At 45.2% G+C, this 26,383-nt stretch overlaps 2 protein-coding genes and 1 pseudogene across 2 annotated transcripts; 1 reads left to right on the forward strand and 2 right to left on the reverse strand.

Annotated features, from left to right (window-relative positions):
* The first annotated feature begins 7,478 nt into the window (after positions 1–7,478).
* On the forward strand, positions 7,479–9,732 carry LOC120697094 (bidirectional sugar transporter SWEET3a-like). The gene is made up of 6 exons (XM_039980229.1): positions 7,479–7,610; positions 7,698–7,734; positions 7,814–8,036; positions 8,663–8,824; positions 9,115–9,234; positions 9,329–9,732. Exons 1-6 carry the CDS (start codon positions 7,574–7,576, stop codon positions 9,494–9,496), a joined length of 747 nt encoding a protein of 248 aa, XP_039836163.1. The 5' UTR covers positions 7,479–7,573; the 3' UTR covers positions 9,497–9,732.
* An 8,240-nt stretch (positions 9,733–17,972) lies between these two features.
* Positions 17,973–20,015, reverse strand: LOC120700527 (annotated as a pseudogene).
* A 545-nt stretch (positions 20,016–20,560) lies between these two features.
* Positions 20,561–24,334, reverse strand: LOC120697095. Its single transcript, XM_039980230.1, has 5 exons — positions 23,269–24,334; positions 22,268–23,188; positions 21,396–22,193; positions 21,054–21,278; positions 20,561–20,968 (listed from the first exon to the last, which is right to left on the reverse strand). Exons 1-3 carry the CDS (start codon positions 23,737–23,739, stop codon positions 21,993–21,995), a joined length of 1,593 nt encoding a protein of 530 aa, XP_039836164.1. The 5' UTR covers positions 23,740–24,334; the 3' UTR covers positions 20,561–20,968; positions 21,054–21,278; positions 21,396–21,992.
* Positions 24,335–26,383: the final 2,049 nt, after the last annotated feature.

The raw sequence follows: 26,383 nt of genomic DNA on the forward strand, positions 1-26,383 counted from the left end.
CAATTCTTCGTGGTCCACTTTGTAGGTTGTCAAGGAGTGGCTTGCCGTGCTCTGATGATTAGCTCACCAAGATCCAGCCGTGGGTGGACCAATGGGAACAGACAGACGAGCTCTTGGTCCCTCCAACAGGACCATACACAGACAGCTCCTTTTGGGCTTACCTCACTTGGTACTTACCCCGGACTCGGGCTCGTCTGGTTTTTGTTGACACTCACCCGCAGCCACACCAAGCGAGGCCTCAGGATGGCTATGCCCGGCACCACGTGGAGGCACTAGCTGGCGCGGTGAGTCTCTTGATCATATTTGCATATATATATATATATATATATATATATAATCATATTCATAAGATAATTCATGTGTTTGTAACTTTACTGAATTGATGCAGCTTCGCCTTTGCAACATGATGGAGACGGACTGCTCGACTTACCTGACGAGGGTACATGCCGGATCCCCAATGACCCAGTTTGAACAGACAGAGGCATGGTCGAGGCAGCGTGATCAGTTGCGTCAGGTAGCGCACAACTTCGGAAGCCGTGTGCAGTATGAAGACAGCCACGGGTCGTCTCAGGCCTCGTCGTCGTTCCCGTGTCCGTCGACCATGCACGGGCCGACGTCGCAGTTCTTCCCAAGTGCAAGTAACGTATATATCTCTTTAAAATTACATCAAGTGTTCCTACATATTTACTAATATCACATACAGGATACGATCCAGCTACTGCGTTCGGCCATACTGGAATGTTTAGAGGGACAGCACCAGTTGGCGGACCGTATCTAGGGATGGTACCGGGGCCACAGATACCGGCGTACACAGGTTAATTTATGTTTCGTATTTCCGTTTCTACATGTCATTACGAAATATACGAGCGTACGCTAACATCCACATTTTTTGCGTAGGATTCTACCCCGATGCGGGCGCCGGACCTTCTTCTTCCTCCTTTCGACCAGATAACGAGACATTCACCTTAGACGACTTCGACAGCTTGAGTCCAGAAGAGCCTGCCGCACAAGGTGACCCCGATGTCTTGGGGTATTCACATCTAGGAGGAGCACCACTTGGGATCTCTCAGCAGCAGACACCGCAGCCCCTTGCGCGTCCTGAGCGACAGGTGAGGTCTCCGGATGTTCTCACCTACTCCGAGGGATATGTCCGTGCCCAGCAGAGAGCTAAGAGGGTCCGACGCCCTAGGGGTGGTTAGATGTATCTGATGTTTATTTATAATGAGATAGCTGTGGACCGCTTATTTGTATCCGATGTTTATGATTGTGGTAGGTTACTTGTCATTTGTTTCTATAGATATTATTGATGTGAACTTATTATGTTTGTGGGTTCCATAATGCTCGTGAAATAAGGGAAGTTCTTGCGATTTTTTCCCGTGATTCAATGAAGGACAAGTTACGTGCGGTAGGAGTTAGCGGCCGAGATCTTGCCGACGATGATGACGAATACACGCTCGAATAGCTCAAAATAGGTCCCTGGAAAAATAAAAGTCCCTGAAAAAAAAAGGGGGGGCTGTCGCCCCCCCAACGGGCGACAGGGGCCTGTCGCCCGAGGGGTGGGCGACAGGACCCTGTCGCCCGTTGGGGGGGGGGCGACGCCCGTTGGGGGGGGGGGCGACAGGTCCCCCTTTTTTTTCTCCAGGGACTTCGTTGCAAATTTGAAGAAAAAAATTACACTTTGGGCCTGTCGCCCTATGGGAGGGCGACCGAGGTATATTTTTGAAATATTTGAAAACGGACATATATTTTTGAAATTTTAATTTTTAAAAAATATAAAAATGAAAAAACCGCGGTCCTGATTGTATCCTATCCCAGCCATGATTGGCAGTTTAAGCCCATGGGCTGTTGTCTTTTGGGCCGGAGGCCATGTAACGGGTTCGATATAAAACTCGTAGAGAACCCTGAAATTGTTACGAGGGAACAGTTCTCTGAATCCATTTCTGTCGTCCCCTTCCTCTGTTCTTGCTGTTCTTCTTCTTCTTCTTCTTCTTCTCGCTGTTCAACAGTAATCACATTCTAGTAGAAGAGCTCGTACGTGCATTGTGGTTCATATTCTTCACTACATAGCACAAGGACACCCGTTGAGTAGCTGCATGTCTGAAAATTGTCACTGTTTACTCAATTGCAGAATGCAAATATGCCATGACTCAACCAAATAAAAGCTCCTAATGTAGCGGAAAAATGGAACTTATCATTTCAAAACTTTAGATGGTTTCAGTTTGACACAAGGAGCCGCGCTTATTCTAGCAAAGTACCTGCAACCAGGTTCCATGGGAACCACGCTTGCTCTGAGCATTCTGCGAAGCTACCATGGAGTAGTTATCAGAAAAATGAAACTGTTCCTCTGCAAGAACTGTATGTATTATTGACCAAATGAAAGTTTGATGCAATTCATCACGAGGAGCAAAAGTTGAGCTCATTATTTCCGTGAACTTATTAGTATGCAGGTTCCATATGCATCAATGGTATCTCTGATATGTTCGATCCGCACCTGCTCTCAAATGTGTCATCATGTCATCAAGATTGAAAAATCTTATTGGAATATAAGGAAGCAGGGAATCAATCGAAAGCAACACGTGACAAAGGTTTTATGCGTAGGTTGGCAGTGTGTGAGCTGAAATGCGTATTATTGATAGATGCCATCAGTGATTCTGAATTCTGATGTCCTTGCATTGGCCACATGATAAGAGATAACCGGAGACGGCTCGTCGGAGCCAACAAGAGCCCCAGCTTGCATTGCTGTTCGATATGATGCTGGGTTATGCTGGGTACGTATTGGGCATACGATTCGCTGCAAGAGATAAAGTCTTTATCTCCTGGTGCAAGACAATTGCAGCGCCTGCGTCCGATCATGTGATGAGAATTAAACTTATTCTGGACGGAAGTAAACGTGATAATACCTTCTTACTTGATATCGATATCCTTCTTAGAACAGATATAATCAAAGACAGTTATAGGTTCCAACCAAAATAAATAATTTACTACAGAACTAAAATTTTATTTACAACAATGCTAAGGGACATCATATGCCCTTTTATCCTAACCATGTTTATTGGTCAGACTTAAGATATCATAATTACACTACTTATAAAATAACCTAATGGATAAAATCTACTTAAGATATCATAATTACACTATTTTATTATTTTGTTTTCACTGAATGTTATTGATAATCTGATGTTTAACTGCTTTTTCAAATAAGAAAAATCTGTTCCAGCTTTTGCATCATACGAGCTAGCAAAATTGGCTTAACAATTTTTGGATCAAGAATTAATTATGTATCTAACGAGTTAAACAAACATTTATCATTATAAAAGATTCAACAATAATTTCGTGGCTTTACATATTTGTAACAGGAAGATAACAATGTTACCAACCTATCAAGCAAAAAAAATTTTAGTTTCTCTACAATTTTCCAAATTGCTCAATTTTAGTGCACTAGCATGTTAACTTTTACGGTTCACATGTTCATTTTTGTTGCTCATCCACGAATAATATATTTGGTGGCCCGACAGACGAAATGGTTGCCCAGCTTCCAGAAATCATCCTCTCTACTTATGAAGTAGATTTTTTACTCCAAGCAACAACAATACTCCTTTCGCTCAAAGTTTTAGTTACTTTAACTATATCCTAAATTATCTTAACTTTCATCACATTTACAAAAAATATAAGAACATCATGATACATTCATGCTGTATTTGATGAAATCTAATATTTGTGTATTTTCTTATAAATTTGCTAAAGATTAGAGAAGCTTGACTTAGGATAAAATTAAAGTGACTAAAAATTTTGATCAGATAATATTTTTGTAATAAAGGAAGAGTAGTATATTTCTAAAATTTCTTAGGATGGAGCAATAAATTTGCAATTACCTTAAGAGTATGTATTTTATAATAATAATAATAATAATAATAATAATAATAAGAGCTCTATTATAATGATTGTAAAGTACTATAGAAAACTTTCAGATACTTTTCCCTTGAACTTTTTCTTGGTCGTTGATCTATGAAAAATTAAATTAAATTAGTATTCGATCCCATTCTTTTTAGTACTTGGCCCCACATTTTGTACCACTAGGTACTTTAGTCTAGATACTTTCAGATAGTTCCTCCCTTGACCACTGTACGATTATGTCAGATGGACGGCTCTCATTATTTTCAATCATCATATGTCCCAGGCCATGCCTGTTGGCTCTTCTTACTCATGCTGCAGCAAAGCCCAATGCCTCAAGCCCAGAAGCCCTCAACCAATGATAAGTGCGTGGTCAACAAACTCTCACGTGTGCGTGGTCAACAAACTCTCACGTGTCATCGTATCTGAGGGACCGAAAGGGCGACCAGAGGGGGTGAATGAGAGCCGATTAAAAATTCTTACAATCGGAAAGATCGGTTTAGTCCCGAAGTACACACCCAACCCAAGAGTCCTAGGCAAAGTATGGAGTAGCTATGGAGAAGCTACACCAACACAAGAAAGCCTTAGAAACAGACAAGATCCTACGCGGAAGCAAACACGAAGAGCAGCACAAAAGCAGTACGGTGTAACTCACCGGTTGGTCCGACACTTGAGTTTGAAAGGCGTCGGTTCAACCGATGAGCAGAGCTGGCAGCATTCAAAAAGTGAGCATCGGTTGATCCGACGGATGAGTTTGAACTGTGTCGGTTCAACCGGTGTTACACATCGGATGATCCGGCAAAATCAAACACCAACGCCGGTGCAGTTGTCCAGAGGGACCACAAACCTAAGATTCCAGTCACCGGTTAAACCGATGTAAGCAAATCTAAAACACAGGTGCAGTTGTCCAGAGAAGCAACAAAAGGACCCAGCAGAACACCGGATGAACCGACGTGAAGAAACTCCAATACGCCGGTTAAACGCTCAAAGCAGCACAGCAAATAATTATCACCGGTTGATCCGATGCACGTGGAGCTAATGCACCGGTGCAACCAAGCGAAGAGCAGAAAACCCTGACGTGCGAATAAACCACTCACCGGTTGATCCGACTCATACAACTTCAAAGCGTCGGTTCATCCGGTGATAGGAAATAACTGAGTCCAGAAGTGTTTTTCAGCCCGCGACCTTGGAAACTTCGATGATTGGAGGATCAAATCAAATCCAAAGGAGCTCAAATTTTGCAGGCATGATCACAAAAGATTTGTGAACATGTCCATGGAAGAAATCGACGAATCACTCCATGGTTTGGGAGGAATCGAAGAATTATGAGAAAGAACGGGGGTTTTCTCTAGAACGCCAAGAACTTCGATTCGAGTGGACTCGTGATTTCGGGGGTTGTAGCACTAGGCTACATGTATTAGAATCACTTCAAAGAGTCACAAAATCATCAAGAACCAAGCTATCAACTCGTGCTCAAGAATCGACAAAGGAAAATCGAATTTCAAACAAACGAGGCTCAAGATGAACGAAATCGAAGTGAGTTCAAAACCCCGGAGGGCACAAGGAGGAAAGTGCCTCCTTTCCCGATCAATTCACATACAAAGTCTTCACAAATCCATTTCCAAAATCCCTAACTCTAGAGAGGAGAGGAGAGGGACAGGGAGAAGAGGAGAGCGCCAGGGAGGGGCGGCGTGCTGTCCGTGCGCCAGGGAAAAAAAAGAGAGGGAGAGAGGGAGAGGGGGTATTTAACCCAAACAACTCTCAACCCAAAAGACTAAACTACCCCTAGACCCAATTAAACACTAGAAAGCCCGTAGGGGCAAAACCGGAAAAAGATATAAGGACTCATCCGACGGTCGAGGTTCTTTCTTCGAGTCGAAGTCTTCTCCGCGATGCCGCCGTGTAGATGAAGATCTGGTCCACGGTTTTGGAGGGTCCACGAAACCCGGGTAGGTGGCCGGTTTTGAGAAAACCGCTAAAACTCCACGCGCGGGAAGATTCCCGCCTCCACGCCGTGGCCCTAGACGCCGTTCCTACCTCGGCCTTCTGACGGCCCTAGACGCCGCCCGACGCCCATCACCTTCTCGCCCTCAGCGAGGCCCTAGACGCCGTCGATGCCCGTCACCTCCGTCAGTCCCGAGACCGACGCCCATGCCTCCACGACTTGGCGTCTTCAACCGCCGTCCGCCTCCTTGGTTTTGTGGCGCAAACTAAGAAACCCGCCTTCCATCGCCGCTTGTGCCCTCGATCCAGGAGTGGACGCCACAGCTGCCGCCCGGCCTAAGCTCCTCCACGGCAACTCTCCGTCGACACTTGACGCCCGTGTACCTGCAACCAAAGACCAAGCGCACGATCACACCGCACGATTGACAATTCACTCATCACAAGCAGGATAGAGTACTCAACATTCCTCAGTATCTCATTCTCATCTCATTGTTACTACTAACAGTATAAACTAGTAAAATGTAGTAAAGTATAAGCTCTAACATACCACGAGCACAAACCATAAAAAACATGAAAGCTTTTGGACACAACAGATCCTGCCTTTACGCAGATTAAGGCAGAGAAGCAGACAAAATGTGTCGGATATGCTACAGACCCCATACAGTAGAAAATATTCCCCCAACAGCAAGACTACTGTTAGCAAAAAGAAATATGGTAGTGCTTTAGGGTTGTTTGGTTTGAGGGGCTAAATTTTAGTCTATATCACATCAAAGAGAATTTTAATATTTAGAAATATTAAATAAAGATTAAGGCCCTGTTTAGTTCCCAAAAAAATTTCTACAGTACCCGTCACATCGAATTTTTGGACACATGCATGGAGCATTAAATGTAGTTGAAAAAAATAACTAATTACACGATCTAACTGATTAGCACGAGACAAATCTTTTAAGCTTAATTAGTCAACAATTGGACATTAATTGTCAAATTACAACAAAAGTGCTACAGTGTCAAAATCCAAATATTTTCGCGAACTAAACAGGGCCTAATTATAAAACTAACTACAGAACCCTAAGGCTAAACTACGAGACGAATCTAATGAGGTATACTAATTCATGATTAGCGGATGGTTACTGTAGCATCATTGTAGCAAATTATGGATTAATTAGGCTCATTAGATTCGTCTCACGAATTAGCACTCAGTTGTCAAAAAAAATTATAAACAGATTTTATTTAATATTCTAAAATAGTAAGATTCTTTTTGATGTGACAGGGACTTAAAAAAATCCCTGCAACCAAACAGCACCTTAGGTAGGTCAAGAATGATATCTGGACCGTTCGAAACATATCCAATTGTACATGAGCACCCTAATGCACAGCTACTTTCCACGTCTCCAGTAGCAATGTAGAGGATCTATCTCGTTCTTTCATGACTGTTCTCGAAGGCTCATAGGTGGAATTCATCAGGCAGATACCAGACACTATATGGAAGGCTTGGTCCGTATTTCTTTGCTTTTGCAGAAAGCTTAGTACGCCATATTCTAGCATATATAGTGACTTGAGCCATACCTTTGTCTCCTCCTTCAAACAACAATACCGTTTTATGTGCTATAAATAGGCGACCATCATTGCAGACAATGCATGAACTAATCAGTGGCACATTCTAGCTCCTGAACCCCCCCCCCCCCACCCCCCTCCCCCCCTGCGGCAAACACTCCTAGAGCTCAAGCTCAGAGCAACAATGGTTACTAGCATACGCGTCATTGTTGGAATTATAGGTATTCTCTATCTGCAAACTGCGACCATGACTCATTCAACTTCTCCTCTGAATATAACACCACAACACCTCGTTTTTTTTCTTTCAGGGTCTGCAGTCTGCGTGCTCCTCTATGCAGTTCCAGTGTACATGACTACATCTTGACCTAACATGGTTGAAACGGCACGGCGTATCGCTAACGATACTTGTGATTTTGTTTTCCAGATTGACATTTAAGAGAGTCATCAAGGAGGCCAGTGTAGGAGAATTCTCATGCTTACCATATATCCTAGCTCTTTTCAGCGCCCTCACATGGGGCTGGTATGGCTATCCAGTTGTGAGCAATGGGTGGGAGAACCTGTCACTCTTCGGTACTTGCACTATCGGAGTACTCTTTGAGTTCTCATTTGTCATTATATACATATGGTATGCACCAAGAGAAAAAAAGGTAAGCAACTTCTGATGAGAGCTTGTTAAGTTCCATTATAATAATCCTAATTAAAACTTCTGAGGTTGCTGAATGCTATTATATATATTCCAAGTTTCTCTCTCGCTACTTTCACTATCATACTATAATTTGCATGCTGGAACAAAATGATCAGTTATTATAAGAAATAATAGACAAATGCTAGTTGTAAAGATTTGGAACAAAATGCTGCATAGAAAGTTAAAAGCGCTTTCTCCAGATTATCATCCACAAATTGGTATCCAGTGGCCATATTTGGAACATGGTAGGAAGTACACTTTTTTAACTTTAAAGAAAATGGTGTTACTAATTCTTCACCTTTTAAGAAAACTAGTGTTACTTGTCTTTTTATTTAGTTTGAGCAAAACGGGCAAGAGCATCTGCCTAATATATTAAGCAAGTATTTTAATCTTGTCCAACACACATAAGACAGAATATAATCTGCACTATAATTTTAAAAAGTGGACTCAAATGTAATTATTTATGCTAATGCAGAAGTTTAACCCAGGTAGTCATATGAAGTCAAAATACATGTGATCTTATGGGTTTTAAAAAGTTCGAATTATATATGCACGAGCTGATCAATGATGCTTAACATTTCCTTGCAGAAGTTTGTTGTGATAATGGTATCTCTGATCCTGGCAATCCTCTGCACAATTGTATACTTCTCAATCTTTACATTCCACACGCACCATATGCGCAAGCTATTTGTTGGCAGTATTGGTATAGTAACTTCCATGTCGATGTACAGTGCTCCGCTTGTAGCTGTGGTGAGTCCTATATCAGTTATAACAGAACCACTGATATCTTTTTAAAAATAGAAAACAGATTGTAGATAATTAACAGACTACATAACAGAACTTATAGAAAGCTAAAAAAATAGCCTAGATTCTAATGTAATTAACATATACTTCTAGTATACCGAATTAATAGAAAGGAAATGAGTTTAAGTATAAAGGCCCAAACTCAAAACAAAAAAAAACTTCTGATTGATGCTCTGGAGGCCATTTTACTGGCTCATCATCTACTATAATTGTTTTTTGTACTCCCAAAATTGCAGAAACAAGTTATGAAGACGAAAAGTGTGGAGTTCATGCCTTTCTATTTGTCACTATTTTCCTTATTAACCAGCTTCATGTGGACGCTTTATGGAGTCCTAGGAAGGGATCCCTATCTCACGGTAAGTATACAATCAGGCTTTACACTAATCTATAATAATGTCCTGTGGCTTTGTTTGGCACCACTGTTTGTCAACTTGTTTTCTTCTGAATTAGGCACCAAACAGCGTCGGGTGTTTAACTGGAATCCTTCAGCTGGTTGTGTACTGCATCTATAGCAGATACAAGGAGCCACCCAAAGCAGTCAATGATATTGAGCAGGTAAAAATAGACTTGGAAGTGTCAACTAATCGTCGTGAAGACACAAATGGATATAAGCCTTAACTCGAAGGCTTGCTCTTTTCATAAAACTGTCTTGTTGTAGTCCTGCAATTCTAGCAGAGATTGATACAATTGCACTATTCGGATAGCAGCAGTTACCTATTTGTAAACGGCTTATTTGATGGTATTTCTCTCGGTGCACCCCCTCACAGCGCAAGCTAAGCGCTGTATGTGTAAAACTACTTTCATTCCTCAAAGAAATCAATGAGCATAGCACCGTACCTGCAATCATTTTCCTACTCCTTTGTTTAGTTCTAAAAAGACAGGATGTCTCGTGTATCTCGTCAGACATCAGCTGACTGCAAAATATTTCTCTATGGGATGATTACTGCTGTATGCTCGAGGATAAAATGTCAAATTAACAGTTCATAATATGATGTGGTCATTGTAGGCATGACATTTTAAACTGACGGAAGGGGAAAAGTGCTGTTCATCTGAATTCCACTATGCCCACAGGTCACCTAAATGATCAGGCATCCGCATTTCATATTTTAAGTTCTTTGAAGGAAATTTCATATCTTAAGTTGATTTTGGGCCTTGCGCCATGAAGCAGTTTCCACAGCTAAGGCATTATTAGAGTAGTATTATTTTTGGGCTTCTAGTTGCTTAATTTGAACCTTCTGCAACCATTCCTTCAGGGGAGGCTCCTACCTTCTTTTTTTTGTATTGAAGAAAAGGGTATGTACAGGCATAATAACCATGTAAAAAAATCCATGTGTAATTATATTCTTCCTATTAAGAAAAGGGGATAGATGTTGAAAACGCCATCTGGGCCTTATTATAACATCTGAAATGAATGGCTCCTATTCACTTGAGGGTACAATGGAAAGAGGTTATTAGCTCAGCATAATGACGCTCATGCAGAATGAGAGAAAGCATCAAGACTCGCCCCGGCCTCACCTTTAATTTGTATCTGTAGTCTCCATTCAACGACCAAGATGAATTTCTTTTCAGCTCCTGAACAGAAATAACTGTCGACAGTTACGCGATGGATCTGCATGCCATCCGTGAGGAGAGGCAGAGGTTCATTCACCTGATTATCCAGCCATTGGCCGTCCCTGCCGACGACGGTGAAAGAGACGAGAGGGGGTGCTGTCATCTCTTGGATCGGATATGATTCTTCTTACCATATAGGAGAACTTTCTGATGCTGATGCCCGGACGGATTCCTAGCTGAGAAGTGCGAACCGCACATTGAGTTCTCATGCGCAACGATGCAGATAGATTACAAAACAGCACTGTTGCTTGAATGTGACATTGGGAATTTCGTACGCAGCGATTCTGCTGGACACGAGAAATGAAACCTGTGGCGTAGATCCGAAGCACATGATCATACGGAATGAACACGCGCTGAGAATGAAGCAGCAGCAGACAACAGCATCTGTACGTTCAGAAAAATAAGGGTGAATTTGTCCCCAACACAGCATCAGTTCTTCCAGGATAATGATGGGACCCTTCACTTACTAGTAGCTATGTATGCAGTGGTAGACGACGTGCGTAACCCTTCTCTTACCGTACGTCTTCAGGTCTACACGAAGGGTTAATATTCCTACCATGCCACGCGATTGGCTGCTCAAAAGTTGTACATAGCGTAGCGCATCTCTTCATGATCGAGCAGACAATCAACACCCTTTAAAATGCCAGACGTATGCTAGGGCACCTTTGCAAAAGTTATGCTCATTGTTATAGCTACTATGCTGCGATCATCCACTATATTCTGATTTGGATGATCCGGCCCACAATCTTTTATATTTGCTAGTGTCAGATTCAATATACTACACAGAGCAATCTCTAATGGCTCGTAATTAAATCCACATGGTTCCATTGACCAACCGTCCAGGGTAAATTTTTAGCTAGCCAACTGCTATTTTAGATAGTCAATGATGATGGATGCTATATATATAGTATATTTTTGAAACAATAATCATACCCATTTTTAGTTGTAAAAATATTTTTAAAAATTGTCTATTTTCAAATATTTATGAACAAAAGAATTAATTGAAAAATATTATGATGTTTTTATTTGAACCATCTAAGACTGGAATATGTCCGATTATTATTCTTATTTAAATCCATGAAAGATAAGGGAACCATCATCTCTCATGGACTTTCTTTGGATGGACCGTGGGGGACTATAGAACCAAGCGCGGCAGAGATGGGCCAATTGTAGCTTGGTGGTGTTCTATTCTGACCATGAGCCTGGGCTTTAGAGACAAGCAGCAACTACACTCCTTGTATTACCTACCCTTTGGAGCTTCCTGTAAAAGAAAAAGAACAAGTTCAGATAATTGGACCGTGTTGAATCATTTGCAGCGTATATGAGAGAATAACCAATCACCGAACCAATTGTTTTAGAGTAAAATGCACTGGGGGTCCTTAAACTAATGAGGGTGTGTTAAGTAGGTCCACGAACTCCGAAAATGCAGATTCGGCCCCCTAATCTATTTAAGTGTGTCACTGAGGTCCAAAACCCCTTTGAACCGGGTCTGACCGCCTACGTGGTCTGCCACATCGGTCCTACCTGGACCAGTTGGCGAGGGCGGAGCTCGGCCCGGCGGCGGCCTCTCTCTCCATCTTGCTCCCACCTCTCCCCCTCCCGGCCACGACAGCGCCGGCGGCCGGATCCGCGCAGGTCCGGCGGCGACGGCGGCGCTCCGAGCTCGGGCCCGTGGCCATGGCGCCCGTGCGCGCCCCGCGGGGCTCCCTCCCCCTCCCTCGCCGGCGGGGCGCGGGGCCATGGCGGCGGCGCTCCGAGCTCGAGCCCGGGGCCATGGCGCTCGCGCGCGCCCTGCGGAGCTCCCTCCCCCTCCCTCACCCGAGGTGCATGGCTGCGCGTAGGAAGGTGCATGGCCGCCGAACCAAAGAGAGAGAGAGGAGGGGTGGATTTCGGCGGGCCCGTCGGCACCGGAGCTCGGAGTGCCGCCGCCGTCGCCGTCGCGTCCAGCAGGCCACCCTGCCGCGCATGCCAACCCGCCCCACCTCCGTCGCGTCCAGCAGGACACCCTGCCTCGCCGGCCGACCCCGCCGAGCAGTCCGCCGCACCGCGCAGGCCGGACCCGCCGATGAGGGAGGAGGCAAGCCGGAGCTACTGCTGGGCCTCCCGCGCGCCGCCGTCGCGGAGCGCCATCGCCAGTCTCCGCCATGGCGGCCGGATTATGAAGATTATGAAGAGCAATCCAACAGACATTCCAAATTCACTTCTATTCCTCTCCCTCGTCTCCATCCTCCTGTGCCCCATTCCTTCCTTCGCACCCTCCTCCAAATCCTGGGCAGCCATGGCGCCTCCACCGTCCACGGCCATCGGCGACGGAAGCTTCTGGCGGGAGGGGGGTGGCAACACGCGGATCCACACCCGGCAGCCGTCGGACCAGCAGGTGGCGAGCGCAGCGGCTGCCTTTGGCCGCGGACGCAGGGGTGTGTCGACCTCGCCTCGCGCGCCTTCCTCAACCCGGCCACCGGCGATGACGTGGGCATGGTCTTCGGCTCAGGCCACCTGCGCCCCTTCCTCCCTCTGCTCGCTCCTCGAGTAGCAAGTTGCGAGCTGGAGCGGGAGCGAAGCGGATCCACCGGCGGGGCGCAGAGCAAGTGGTGGGGGCGGGGCGGAGCTCTTGGCGGGAGCTGGGGTGGTGCGCGGGACCGCCGGCGGTGGTGCGGAGCAGGTGGCGCGGGACAGGGCGGGGGCGGCGTTCGCTGGCGGCCCAAGACAGCGGGGGCGGTGCTCGGGGGCGGCCAGGGACAGCGGTGGCGGGGGTCGACGGCGGCTCGGGACGGCGAGGGTGGGGGCTGCGCTCACCGGCAGCTTGGGACAGCGGCGACGGCGCTCGGGGCGGCCCTGGACGGCGGTGGCAGGGGCAATGCTTGACGGCGGCCTCGGCGCCTCCCCGCGCCGGCCATCCTCCTCCCGGCGGCCATCCCCACGCGCGATGGAGCAGGGGCGGAGGAGGCGAGCAGGGGCCGCGCGCGTCAACTGTTGTGTCCTGTTAGGACCAACGTGGTTGGCCACGTAGGCGGTCAGACCCGGTTCAAAGGGGTTTTGGACCTCAGTGACACACTTAAATAGATTAGAGGGCCGAATCTGCATTTTCGGAGTTCGTGGACCTACTTGACACACCCTCACTAGTTTAAGGACCCCAGTACATTTTACTCATTGTTTTATACAAAGATGCAGATGTTACTTAACTATGGATAATTTTGATGCAACTGAAGGAGGCCATGGAAGTTGAAGGCACAAGATGATGGAAGATGCAGACCGAATAAGATGATTTACGAGAGCGTAGCACAATGGAAATTCTGTTGGTTATCACAATTGCGATTAGTGAAGCTTCAATCCAGTGTGGATGACAATGGTAGTGCTCCAAAATGAACAGGATTACAACCAGAATAACAAATGCGGCAGAGTTTGCTTCGGTGTTGTCGACAGGAGAAGAAAGTGCTCCAAAATGAACAGGATTACAACCAGAATAACAAATGCGGCAGAGTTTGCTTCGGTGTTGTCGACAGAAGAGAAGAGTAGTCTGAATATTTACGCTCATTTCTGAATATCCTGCAAGTTCTCGGTTTGATCATGCTGCACCCGCAGTCCCGGCCTCCTGCCCTGTCTGTCACTCAAGCTTGCATTCGCTGTCGCCCTCGCCGTCTCCTGCTGCGCCACCTCCCCCTCCGCGGCCCAAGCGTGAGCCAGGCCCTCGCCGGTCGCCGCGGACCTCCCGGAAGGCCGCCATGCAGGCGCGGCGGAGGCGGATGAGTTGGTGATGTGGCCGCCAGCGCCGGTCATGGAGCTCATGTGGCTCGCCGTCGATGGCCGGCGGACGGCCCGGAGAAGGAGCTGACGCAACCCAACGGCCAAATTGTAAAGTGGGATGCGGAACCGTGCCTGATTGAGACGGCCACACACGGGGAAAAACAAATAAACAAAAAACTGATTTGTACTCGCTAACGGAGAATCCAACTAGCAGATAGTAGCAAATAAAAGAGTCAAGTGCGTCACCGATCCTTAAATTTGTTCGAGTGCGTCGTTCCGGTCCGTAAAGTGCGTCACCGATCCTTAAATTTATTCGATTGTGTCATTCCGATCCGTAAACTCGTAAATCGATTTAGTCCTCAAACTTGTTTGCCTGTGTCGTTCCAGTCCCTAAAATTATAAACCATGTGTTTAGATCCTCAAACTTATCCGGTCGTGTCATCCCAGTCTCTAAATTTGGTTTTGTATCTCATCTAAGTCTAAACTAGACGATCTAAAACCACTATATAAAAAAAATAATTTATAACTTTTTCATATGAACTCGAATGAAGACAAACCTTGTATCAAAATTATATCTCTCGACGTGATCTACAACTTTGCAGTTGAATTTTTTTTGAATTAAAATTGTTTAGAGTCCCAAAATTTAATTTTAACTTTTAAATTTCAAAATCTATAAACTTACAACAATATTTTGAGACCACTGTCGGTACCCCAGGACTGGGGTACCTCTTTTGCTGTGTCTAGGCAAGAGTCTCGTAGTTATCCTTAACTACGCCCTGACGGCTGAGCAGCCGGACCCCTGTGGTCCGGAGCCATACTCTCCCGGCAAACGGCCCGGACCCGCTCCCCGCTTGGGGAGGGTCCGGTGACGCCACATGTCCCGGAGGAGGTAGCCCTCAGCCAAAACAGCCGGGGGCCCCTGACCTCCCAGGGAGTGCCGGACCCTCGCCGGGTCCCGGACCCCCATATACTATCCGGACCCCTCAGCGGGGAGGGAACAGACATCCCGCCTAACGGGGTCCGGAGCCGCCACATGTCCGCAGGCACAGGCACCCGCGTGGCCACCTAGCTTCCTCAGGAAGGATCGCCCACCTACCGCATTCAATGCGGGAGACGTTAAGTGCGCTCTGCCACAGCAGAGCCTGAGGAGACTTTTGCCAGGCTGTACTGCTGATTGCGCATTACCAAGGCGCACAGTACAACCGCTGGCGCCGCCCACGCCACGCGCGTTAGTCTGTTACGCCAGATAGACACGACAGCTCGGCAACGGAGTATCATAATGCCTACGCGGTAAACCCAACAGTCTACGCCGCAACCTACACTGCCTCAACGGGCGCCTCGCCGATGGGACAAGTGAAGACTCCCTTCGGTCAGAGAGTCTACAGTGCAATGAAGCGTATCCGGGAAGAGATTCTCAACCATTGTAGCACCATTAGTGTCTTTTTGATAGTAAAATATACATCCTTGTTGGGCCCATCTGTTGGGGTCCAACACCTGTGTACGCGTTCTCCTTGCACCATAAAAGGGGGACGCCTGCTAGAGAATGACTCAAGCCCCAGCTGGGCAGAGGATAGACTCATTCATAATAAGAGCAATACATCTCACAGTGGATGTAGGGTATTACGCTCTGGCGGCCCGAACCACTCTAAACCCGAGTGTTCTTGCATTCTTGCCCCCAAGCGAGATCGGCCTAATCGCTTAGCACTCTCCCGAATACTCCCCCTCTGGGATTAGGCGGGTGCATTCCGCCACCCGGCTGTGGGTACCCTAAAAAGCCCACGACAACCCTAAACAATTTTAATTAAAAAATATTTCAACTACAAAATTGTAGATTACGTCGAGGGCTACCATTTTGATATAAAGTTTATCTTCATTCAAGTTCATATTAAAAAGTTATGAGTTACTTTTTGATATATAGATTTTAGATCACCTTGTTTTGACCCATGTGAGATTCAAAATCAAGTTTAGGGACCGGAATGACATGATTGGACAAATTTGAGGACGTAAACATTTGATTTTCTAGTTTAGGGACCGAGATGACACAGTGAAACAAGTTTATGGACCGAGATGACACAGATGGTCAAGTTTGAGAATCTGAACGGTCGATTTGCGAGTTTAGGGACTGGGATGACATAGCGACACAAGTTTAGGAACCGGTGATGGACTTTACTCCAAATAAAACTTGAAGTAACAAATAAAACTTGAAGAGTTAAATATACTAGCAGCCCTCGAACTTGTCCTCAGGTGTCACTTAGGTTCACGAACTCGCAAAATTGAAATCTGGCACTCTGAACTTGTAAGTTGTGCCACTTAGAGCCATAACCCTTCAAGGGGCATGAATATATGCAAAAAAGTCCTTAAATTTTACCATCTTCTGTATCTACATCCTCAAAAACATCGTGTCCGCATGCAGTGGGGCCCTATTCCTCCCCGCGCGCCACCTCGGTGTTCGCCCGGATGGTGCGCTCGCCCAACCGCCCGCCGCCGCTCCTGGCCACTCGCCCGCCGCCGCTTCCTCCATCGGGGCTCCGCCTGCGGACACCCTGACTACCCGCCGCCGTTCCACCCCGCCCGCACGCTGCTGACCCGCCGCGAGGAGATCAAGGCCACTGGATGCCTGGATCTGGCCGCCCCGTGGAGAGCGTGGGAGCCTCTCGCCGGAGCTGCCTCCCGCACGGCCACACCATGGGAACGCCTGCTGCCCGCGGCCGCGCCGTACTCCGGCGGCGCAGATCCGGCGCAGAGGAAGGAGGCTCAGGAGAGCTCCGATCCGGCGTAGAGGAAGGAGGCCGGGGAGGGAGGCAGTCACGCTCGCCGGATTGCTGGCCGCACCGTCGTCCCCTGTTCCTCCGCCGCCGCCACGAGCCCTGCACTGCGGGCCGCGAACCCCTGCACTGCCGGATGTGGCCGCGACCACCAGAGCTCGCGAGGAGGGGCTGGCCACCCGTCGTCGCAGTAGCTCGCCGCCGCTGGGGCCGAGCCGAGGCGGAAGAGATAGGGTGGGAGGAAGGGAGGAGGAGAGTAAGGGGGTGAAGGTAGAAGATAACAACTTTGGAGGGGGTTTTTTTGCATATGTTCATGCCACGTGGTGCCATATCAAGGGGTATGGACCAAAGTGGCACAACTTAACAAGTTTAGGGTGCCAGATTTTGATTTTGCGAGTTCATGGACCTAAATGGCACCTCAGGACAAGTTCAAGGGCCGTGGGTGTATTTAACTCAAACTTGATTCTTTTATCACCTTCTGAGCTCGAATGATACCCACAAATCAAAGCAACAGCAACTTAAAATACAAACGAATACATACTTAATATCAGAGCTCACAGCATTTCGATACATACAGGGAATTCATGTTTTTTTTGCGCTGCACATGTACAATGAACTATCGATGCACCCTTTCATGTGGCAAAACTTCCATTACAAAAGCAAAACTTCGTGCAACACTTCATAAAAAAAATGGATTTATATATATGACTCATAAGGATGCAAAATCCCGAGACATCTGTCGATGTCAGCACCAAAAACGAATAGCTTCTGCAACCCAGCCAAGAGGAACTTCTATAGCTATTTTCTCTAAATTAAGGCCTATTGATGTACACATACACGGCTTTTACAATTAACTACTGCTCAAGTGCTCATTGGTAACTAGGGGAAGTGCACTACTGGCAAAATTTGGAGACATCAAGTCTGACTTTAACCATAACTCTTTTGCTAAATTTGCTAGCATCAGATAGTCAAACTCAGCCAAAATGACGCCACTGCATCAAAGATAGACATGATGATGTCTCAAAATACATAGGCTTCGGAGTAGATGGACATCCAAGTGATCTGATGAGCTCTACAACAGGCAAGAGCTTGAACTTTGTTGGTGAATTCCTGACAATGTTACCCACCTTATGCTCATAGATCTTCCCATTCTTATCTAACTTATACTCTGAGGTGCCATCAAAGCGGCCATTGCCCTCCCATGGAACTCTAGGGATGCCATAGACAGTCCACCGAATCGTGATTATATTGTCAACAGGCTGCCATATATTGACAATGTCAATCCACACTGCCTTGAAGATAATTTGGCCGGTAAACTGCAATGCCTGAAATATTCTTTTGTAATTACCAATGCCCTTGAAATTATTGAGAGGATCTTTGAACACAATATCATCTCTGGGGTCAGTAAAAGATATGTTAGCACAGAAAAAGTATTGAACAATAAGAAGAAATTGAAAAAAAAAATCCACATTTGCTAACTCAGCCAACATCATAACCAATTCAGGTACTCTCCTATGTGCCATAGCTGACAAAACTACACAGGCTTGCAATTCATAATATGACAACATTAACAAACTTCTTGGCACGAGGAATAAGTAGCTCATAGCAGTGCTATGAAGTAAAAGTGATCTCACTGTGGGTATTTCCCTCACAGTTTTCAGTCAAAAAAAGTTATGAGACTAAGGAATACTGTCAATATCAGGAAAAACTAATAAGTAGCACATAACAACGTTATAGGAGTAGGACTAAGGAATATAAGAGCCAGCAGAAGCACACTGGGAGCAGAACAGCACCACCGGATAAGATAGTTTGTTCTGATAGTTCGATAGGAATTACCTTGAAAGTTTGATACTTTTAAGATTCAGGGTCTTAATGTAGCTGGTTTGTGTAGATTTGGTTGTTAGGAAGAAGTTGGACTTTATATAAGAAACTAATCATGAAATGGCAATTAAACAAGTGACCTACCTATCTATCTCTCTGCCTTTGCCCATGTCCCACTAACCCCAACCCTTTTTTACCTCTTCGTGTCGTCTCCTTTGTTTCTTTGTTGCAAAAGAATGGACAGGATGTGCAGTATTTTCCTAGGTAAAACTAGGAAGTTATTACAACAAATCTCTCCAGCAATCCTGATGGATTCAGAGTTCAGACCCTTTCCTTCATGAACTCCTTGTCTTTGTATTAAGGAGTGAGAACAAAGTCTAAATCAACAAACCCTCACAGCCAGGCCAACCAAAGAGTTGAACTAACCGTTTCACTGACATAAACACTGACCTTAGCTTCAATAATGAAAAAAACAGTTTTCCAGAGACCAAATATTAGAAAATGTGGATGGAAAAAATTAGCCGATCTGGATGCATGTCCTTCCTTTGGTTATGTGGGTTGTTACCTTTCAATCTTCTGTGTCCCTATTAATTGAACTATAATTATATGGAAGAAAGGAAAGACAGAGTTGAAAGAAAGATTATATTCATCCAGTAAATTTTAATGTGTTATATTCTATTATGTCCTCCATAACAATTTTATAAACTTCAAATTTCTATAGGTGTCACATAACTATTGAGTGAATGGGGTCACCTTATGCCAATGCCAACAAGAGGGGGGGGGGGGAATCGCACGAACCTGTAAATGTCGAAGCTGGGTTCCCGGTAAAACACGACGGGGAGCTCCTCCCGCAGCTTGCGGATGGCGTCCCCCATGTTAACGTAATACTACTTCTTGGCCTCCTCGCTGTCCTCGTCACCCCGTCGCCCTCCCTCCTCCGGATCCGGCGGACGCTCGGACTGCTCATCCGATGCGGAGAACAGCGGCGGCGGGAGCCTCCTCTCCCACACAGGGTCCGAGACTCTAATCACAATCTTCTCTTTCTTCCCCGCCCCATTGGCCTCTTCCTCCTTCACGTGGCCGCCGGGCGCCGCGGCGGATACTATGAGGCGACCGCCGCGGCAGCTCTGAGGGATGGCGGCGGCGGCCGGGCGCCATACGCCGGCGAGGTTAGGGAGCTGGATCAGGAGGCCCATGTGAGAGCCTTAAACCTGTATGCTCTTATGTAAAGTTCTTTTGATCTCTGTACCCCTAAAAAATTGAGTCGCGCCTGTATGCCCTGCCATCAAGTTTTATTTACCCCTATACCCTTTTGGATGGAATGACTACTAATGGTTAGAAAAAGACAATTTTGCCCTTATGTGGTAGCAGCACTAAAAAGAGTCTTTAACCTGTATGTCCCTATGCAAAATAATGTTAACCTGTATATCCTTGGAAGCATTTAGTCTGTACATAGCAAAATAATGTTAACCGGTGGGAGTTGACCGTACGTGTACAATTTTTTTATTTTTAATTTCAGATGTAATGAAAATAAAAAAATCTAAAAAATTAAAAAAAATTAAAAAAAAAACAGCCAGGCGCCACTGGTAGTCCGCGCGTGAGGGTGTATCTGTGAGGGGCTTCTTGAGCCATTTTTTAAATTTCAGGAAAGCAATAAAAAAATAATGTAACATTTGATTCCACAAATTAAATAACAAGAATATGACATAAGCATATAGACTTTAGCAATTAGACCAACAAATAATAGCAATCATGACCTGTTCATTTCACCAACACTGAAGCTCATAAGTTGACTAGTTTTCATCACATTAGTACCTTCAAACCACAAGTGCCTTAAATTACATGATCATGGGATGAAATATCACAACAAAAGAAGTGTTCCGACAGATCATAAGTACTCTCAAAATAATACTAAGGAATCACACTTTATTCAAGCTGGAGTTGCTTCTTGCTTCTGATATTTGAAGCTGGGCTAGATAGGCTGGCTACCTCAACTGGAGCCCTCCTTGGTGTAAGCTTTTTCTTTTTCTCGATGGTACATTTCTTTCTTGGTGTCTGCACTGTTTGTTCTATGGCTTCAGGGCATACAGTGTCTTGAAGAAGAGGCACAACTTGGAGAGGAAGAGGGTCATTGGATCCAGTTCCAGATCTTGTGTGAAAAGCAAGAAATGTGTATCAGTGAGATGATTTTAAATGTCAAAGTATTGAAAAGTGAGAACAACTTAAGATCGCACCTGGTAGACCTAGTATCAGTAGTACTTGTTGAAGTAGTGGTCGCTGGCCCCTTCCTTTTGATGGCACCTTTTTTTGTAGACATATTTCTCTTCTTTTTCTTCTGTGTAGCATTGGCCACTGTCTCATTGTGTGGGAAGACCATCTCTGATGTAGTAGTGGACACAACAATGCGACTCTCTGTGCTACAAGTAGATGCTTTCTTGCGCTTTGTCTTTGGTGGACCCCTGAAATAAAATTTTATTTCATATACAAGTGTAAAGGTGAACATGAAAGAAACATAATTGGGTACATGTAGTTATTAAGCCATTGAACTAAAGTGAACTAATGTCTACAAAGTTTACCTCAAAGCCTCCATTGCAGCTATGTCTTCTGGATTCCCATTCTTACACTTGTACCAACGGTGCCCTAACTAAAGGCATATTGGGCACTTATTTTGCTTCTTGCGGCTACTGCCTCCCTCCAAAGCTGACTTCATTCTGTTCTTTCTCCTTCCTCCAGCTGTTGACTTAAGCAATGGAGGATGCATGAAGAAGCCATGTGTGGCTTTGGGCCAGTTAGACTTGTCAGGAATACTAGGGATAGAGCCTTCATATGCCAATTTGAATTTTTCAACTGAGTAGTAGTCATCCACATAGTCTTCTAGGTGGGCACCAGGAATTGATGTGATGTAAGCAATGGCATGTTTGCAAGTTATTCCCGACCCTTGCCAAGCCCTGCAGGTACATGTCCTCTCAGTTAAGTTGACTACAAATCTGTATGCAGTGGCCACGCGGTCCTTAGCACAAATTTCAGCAATGCCATCAAGTGAGCTTGTGATCACTTCAATGTCAAGGTTATAGCTGTCATCTCTCAACTTCTGGACTATATGAGGCAAAATCTTTCCTTTAAACTTCTGGACAATCCTTTTCCTTTCATTCCATTTAATCAAGATCATCTGTCTAATAGTATCCATCAGGTGAGCTTGTGATCACTTCAATGTCAAGGTTATAGCTGTCATCTCTCAACTTCTGGACTATATGAGGCAAAATCTTTCCTTTAAACTTCTGGACAATCCTTTTCCTTTCATTCCATTTAATCAAGATCATCTGTCTAATAGTATCCATCAGGTCATCCAGGTGCTTGCCATTGTGTTCCTTTACCTGCGAATATAGCAATCAAAGGTTATGTGGGACATAGAAAGATATCAATGCAAAAGGTAGTTATCAATGCTTACCCAATTATTGAAGGCCTCAGCCAAATTATTGGTAATATAATCCACCTTTGACAAGGTGGAGAACTGGCTTCTGGTCCACAGTTTCTTGTGAGTTTCCTGCAGATATTTCATAGCCTTTGGTTTGTATTCAGCCATCCTTTGATAGTGCTTCTCAAACATGTAAGGGTTCCAAGAATATGCAGATTGCCACAAATTCTGATAAAAAACCTCACCATTGTACCTCTTCTTGAAATTTTGAACAAGGTGGTACATACACTCTCTATGTTCAGCTTGTGGAAAAACCTCACTAACCCCATGCATCACTGTCTGCCCACAATCAGTGCTACATGTTAGGCCAAGTGGGGTGCCTATAACTTCCTTCAACCACTCCATGAACCACACCCAATTTTCATTTGATTCTGAGTCAATCACACCAACAGCTACTGGGTACATCAAGTTATGTCTATCAATTGCACAAGCTATACACAACTGTCCTTTGAACTTTTTATTCAAAAATGTACTGTCTACAGCAATATATGGCCTACAACCTCTTAAGAAGCCATCGACACAGGGTTTCATAGCAAAAAAGAGTCTATTAAACCTTATTTTGTTGTCGATGGTATGGTGATCAATCACAATAAAAGACCCAGGACTGCTTTCCTCTATCTGAGTCTTAAATCTATAGAGGTTGTCAAAACTCTTGCCCCAAAAGCCATAAATTTTATCCATAGCAAGTTGTTTACCTAGATAAACTTTTCTGTATGTCACATCAATTTTGTGACTTTCCTTCAGCTTCTTTTTCAGTTCTGTGGCTCCCAACTTTCCATCTTCCTTCAGCCAATCAATCACTTGTTCACAGACCCAGAACTTCATCACCCCTACACATGCACCTGCCCTCCTTGTGCTGGTACACTCCTCATGAGGGTATGGGTTCCTTCTCACCTGCCAATAAATCAATTCAGTGGTTATTTACATAAAAAAAATTATCAATCAATACAAATTAAGAACAATATAAAGATTACCTTTATTGTGACATCGTCGCCCATAGTAGACGCATGAAGTCTCCACCTGCAGCCCACATCCTTACCACTGCAGTGCACCGTATGCCGAGACTTATCACTCTTTTCAATGTTATAATGAAACTCATATTTGGTAGTATGTGAAGCTAAAGCCAGCTTAAAAGCATCCATGTTGGAATACAAAGTGCCTACAGCCATAGGAGGATCACTCTTATCATAATTAGCATCAGGCTTCTGTGGAGGCTCTTGATCTTTGATAACCTCATCTATGTCCTCTAATTCATCTTCCTCATCTATGTCCTCTAATTCATCTTCCTCATCAAAGGGAGATTCATCATCACCATCTGATTGGGATGTTTCAGGATCTCTTTGTTGGCTATGAGGATTGGTAGGTTCTAGATTTTGGGGACCAAGCTCAATATACAACCCTTCCCCATCACATTGAAACTCTATCCATGGGTTTGGGTTAGGCATCTGATCAGTTTGAGCACATTGACTATGAGTTTGAAAGCTTGTTTCCGCTATGCTAGGACATGAGATTGTAGGGGTGAATGGGGCTTCCACTGACTAACCAGTACTACTGACATCCCATACAGGAATCTCAGGAGGTTTACTACCAGAGCTATGGTAACAGAAAGTTAAATTGCAGCACTTTGAAGCCTTATGTATTGCAAATATTTCAAGCAAATCTTGGTCAGAGCAGATTAGGATGTTGGCCTTTGTATCCTTGCATGCGTAAAATAACTTCACTATGTCACCGTAACGGGGAGGATACTTGTCAACAACTTCATCAACCAAATCTCTGAAGTTGGTGAAGTCAGCATCCATGAATTTGTCCAAACTGTACCACCTAGCACGGGTGTTTGGAGCAACAATCTGAATTTCTAGTTTGAACCGACTAGTTTCGTCCATCCTACAGATGAACAAAAGCGCAACTTCATCACAAAAGCAAGCAAGTAAATGTTTTTTCTAGCTATGTACCACTCCTTCTCATGACCAAAAAAACACATACAGGCAAGATTTTTCTACCGGTACATACCTGAATTGGAGGGGAGTCTCGCTACAACTGGGGTGCCTCGCTGCCTCGCCGTGTGGCGCCCTTCCTGTCCCCGTGCGGCGCCCTGCCCTCACCGCGGGGGCCCCTGGCCGCGCCCTTGGCGCGTCGCTGCGGGGGACACCCTGCCCCCGTGCCACACCTTGCCCTCACCGCGGGGGCCCCTGGCCGCGCCCTCTGCGTGTCGCTGCGGGGGACACCCTGCCCCTGTGCCGCGCCCTGCCCGTGCGGTGCTAGAGGGGGCAGCGTGAGGGGGCAGCGGCCGGAGGGGGCGGCGTAAGGTGGGGGGCAGCCGGAGAGGGCGGAACGGGCTGTGGCGGCCCAGATTTGGCCGGAGCCGGCCGGGAGGCGGCGTCCGGTGGCGGCCTACGGCAGCGTCCGGCGGCGGCGCACGGGGGCCTCCGCGTCGATCTGGGAGGGACGGAGGGGGGGGGGGTCAGGCGGTCGGGCGCACGGGCCTCCGCGTCGATCTGTTGACTCTTTTTTTAATATGGATAGAGATTATACAAGGGCAATATGGTCATTTTCATTGCTCAGTCCCACCTGTCAGACCTTTGCATCCGTTAACTTCTAATGGAACATGGATGGAAGGGTATAGGGGTAAACAAAACTTGATGGCTGGGCATACAGGTGCGACTCAATTTTTTAGGGGTATAGAGGTCAAGAGAACTTTACATAAGGGCATACAGGTTTAAGGCTCCCCATGTGAAGGAGGGAGGGTGCTTTTCCCCCTCTTATTTCTTTTTTTTGTAGGAAAATAAGAGACGTGTATTTCTTTTCTGGATATGGGTTTGTGGATTGGGATATTCTTCTTTAGAAAGTACATTTTGCCAAGTGAAATGGCATTCTATCTGAATATTCTACCTAACTCGTTTTCTTTTTGGGTTTCATGCTCCTGATTTAAAAAAAACAACTAGAGATTGTTTCGTCTACTGTGCTATGAGAAATATTATAATCATGATGTCAGATGGATAGATTGTGTTAAATTTTGAAAGCAAAATGTAGAGTAATTTGAAGGGCCTCAGTAATTTCTTCTTCTAAAATCCCAATTAACATAGCTTCAACTTTTTCTAAAACGGCTCTTGAAGTAACTTTTCTGGTGAAGCTGAAGCTGTTTTGAAAATCATTTGCAAAACAGCTTTGAGGAGGTGAAACCGACCGAAACCATATTTTGTAGCTTCGTTCCGACAGTTGAAGCCAAAAGGGATTTCATAAAAAGCTTCAAGCTTGAAGCTGATGCAAAAATATCTCTTTGGTATAGCTTCAAGTGCGTAAAGCCATCCAAAATGTTGTGCCAAAGGAGAATGCTCACTGCCAATGCCAGCTTCGGATGTGTCCGTGCCGGGGTGCCACACTACTAACGAAATGCATATTTTTTGACATGCATATTTTTTGTGGAATATTTTTTTGACATGCATATTTTTGGACATGCATATTTTTTGACTAAATGCACATTTTTGTGGAATATTAAGCTGTTTTACGACTTGATTACATGAACATGCGTCTCATTCATGTAATAATCGTATCTGATCCATCCTTGTATGAGCATGTTTGAAGCCATAAATATATCCATTCTCTAGAAAATTTACAAGCTAATAAAAAAGTTTTCTGAAGAAAAGAAAAGATAAATGTAGCAAGGAACTCAACTCAGCCCAAGACTAAGTCAAATATGGGCCTAGTTAAGTTTAGCTGAAAGTCCAACCCAAATAGCTAATAGCCTTGGGCCGTACCTAATAACCTACTAGTCAAACATGGGCCTAGTATGAAAAGGCTGCCTTTTGGGCCTAGAATACCAACGGCGTCAAAAATTTAGGCAGTGTTCAAAAAATCAAATAGCCATGCATTCCAGTTTCCAGTTTCTGATGTTGAAAAAATTCAGGACGATGCAGATTCATTGTCGGTACTGCTCTCTACCTTTCCGATCCTGAAGAAAAACAAATACCACATTGAATGGATTTTTTACTACTATATGGAATTAATTGTCAAATAGATTAGGATTGCAACGATATTAATTATTCCTTGGTGCCACACTAGATAAAACTAGATAAAACTCACTAGATAAAA

The sequence above is a fragment of the Panicum virgatum genome, chromosome 3K (assembly GCF_016808335.1).
Source record: "Panicum virgatum strain AP13 chromosome 3K, P.virgatum_v5, whole genome shotgun sequence".
In the NCBI taxonomy this organism is placed as follows: domain Eukaryota; kingdom Viridiplantae; phylum Streptophyta; class Magnoliopsida; order Poales; family Poaceae; genus Panicum; species Panicum virgatum.

Excerpts from the sequence above, each read along its gene's own strand:
- LOC120697094 (XM_039980229.1), top strand. The coding sequence starts at position 7,574 with ATGGTTACTAGCATACGCGTCATTGTTGGAATTATAG. Across the intron at positions 7,611-7,697 it reads CGTCATTGTTGGAATTATAG|GGTCTGCAGTCTGCGTGCTC; the intron begins GTATTCTCTATC and ends TTTTTCTTTCAG. Across the intron at positions 7,735-7,813 it reads CTCCTCTATGCAGTTCCAGT|ATTGACATTTAAGAGAGTCA; the intron begins GTACATGACTAC and ends TTTGTTTTCCAG.
- LOC120697095 (XM_039980230.1), bottom strand. The coding sequence starts at position 23,739 with ATGCCTAACCCAAACCCATGGATAGAGTTTCAATGTGATGGGGAAGGG. Across the intron at positions 23,189-23,268 it reads GCGACGATGTCACAATAAAG|GTGAGAAGGAACCCATACCC; the intron begins GTAATCTTTATA and ends ATTTATTGGCAG. Across the intron at positions 22,194-22,267 it reads CTGAGGCCTTCAATAATTGG|GTAAAGGAACACAATGGCAA; the intron begins GTAAGCATTGAT and ends CTATATTCGCAG.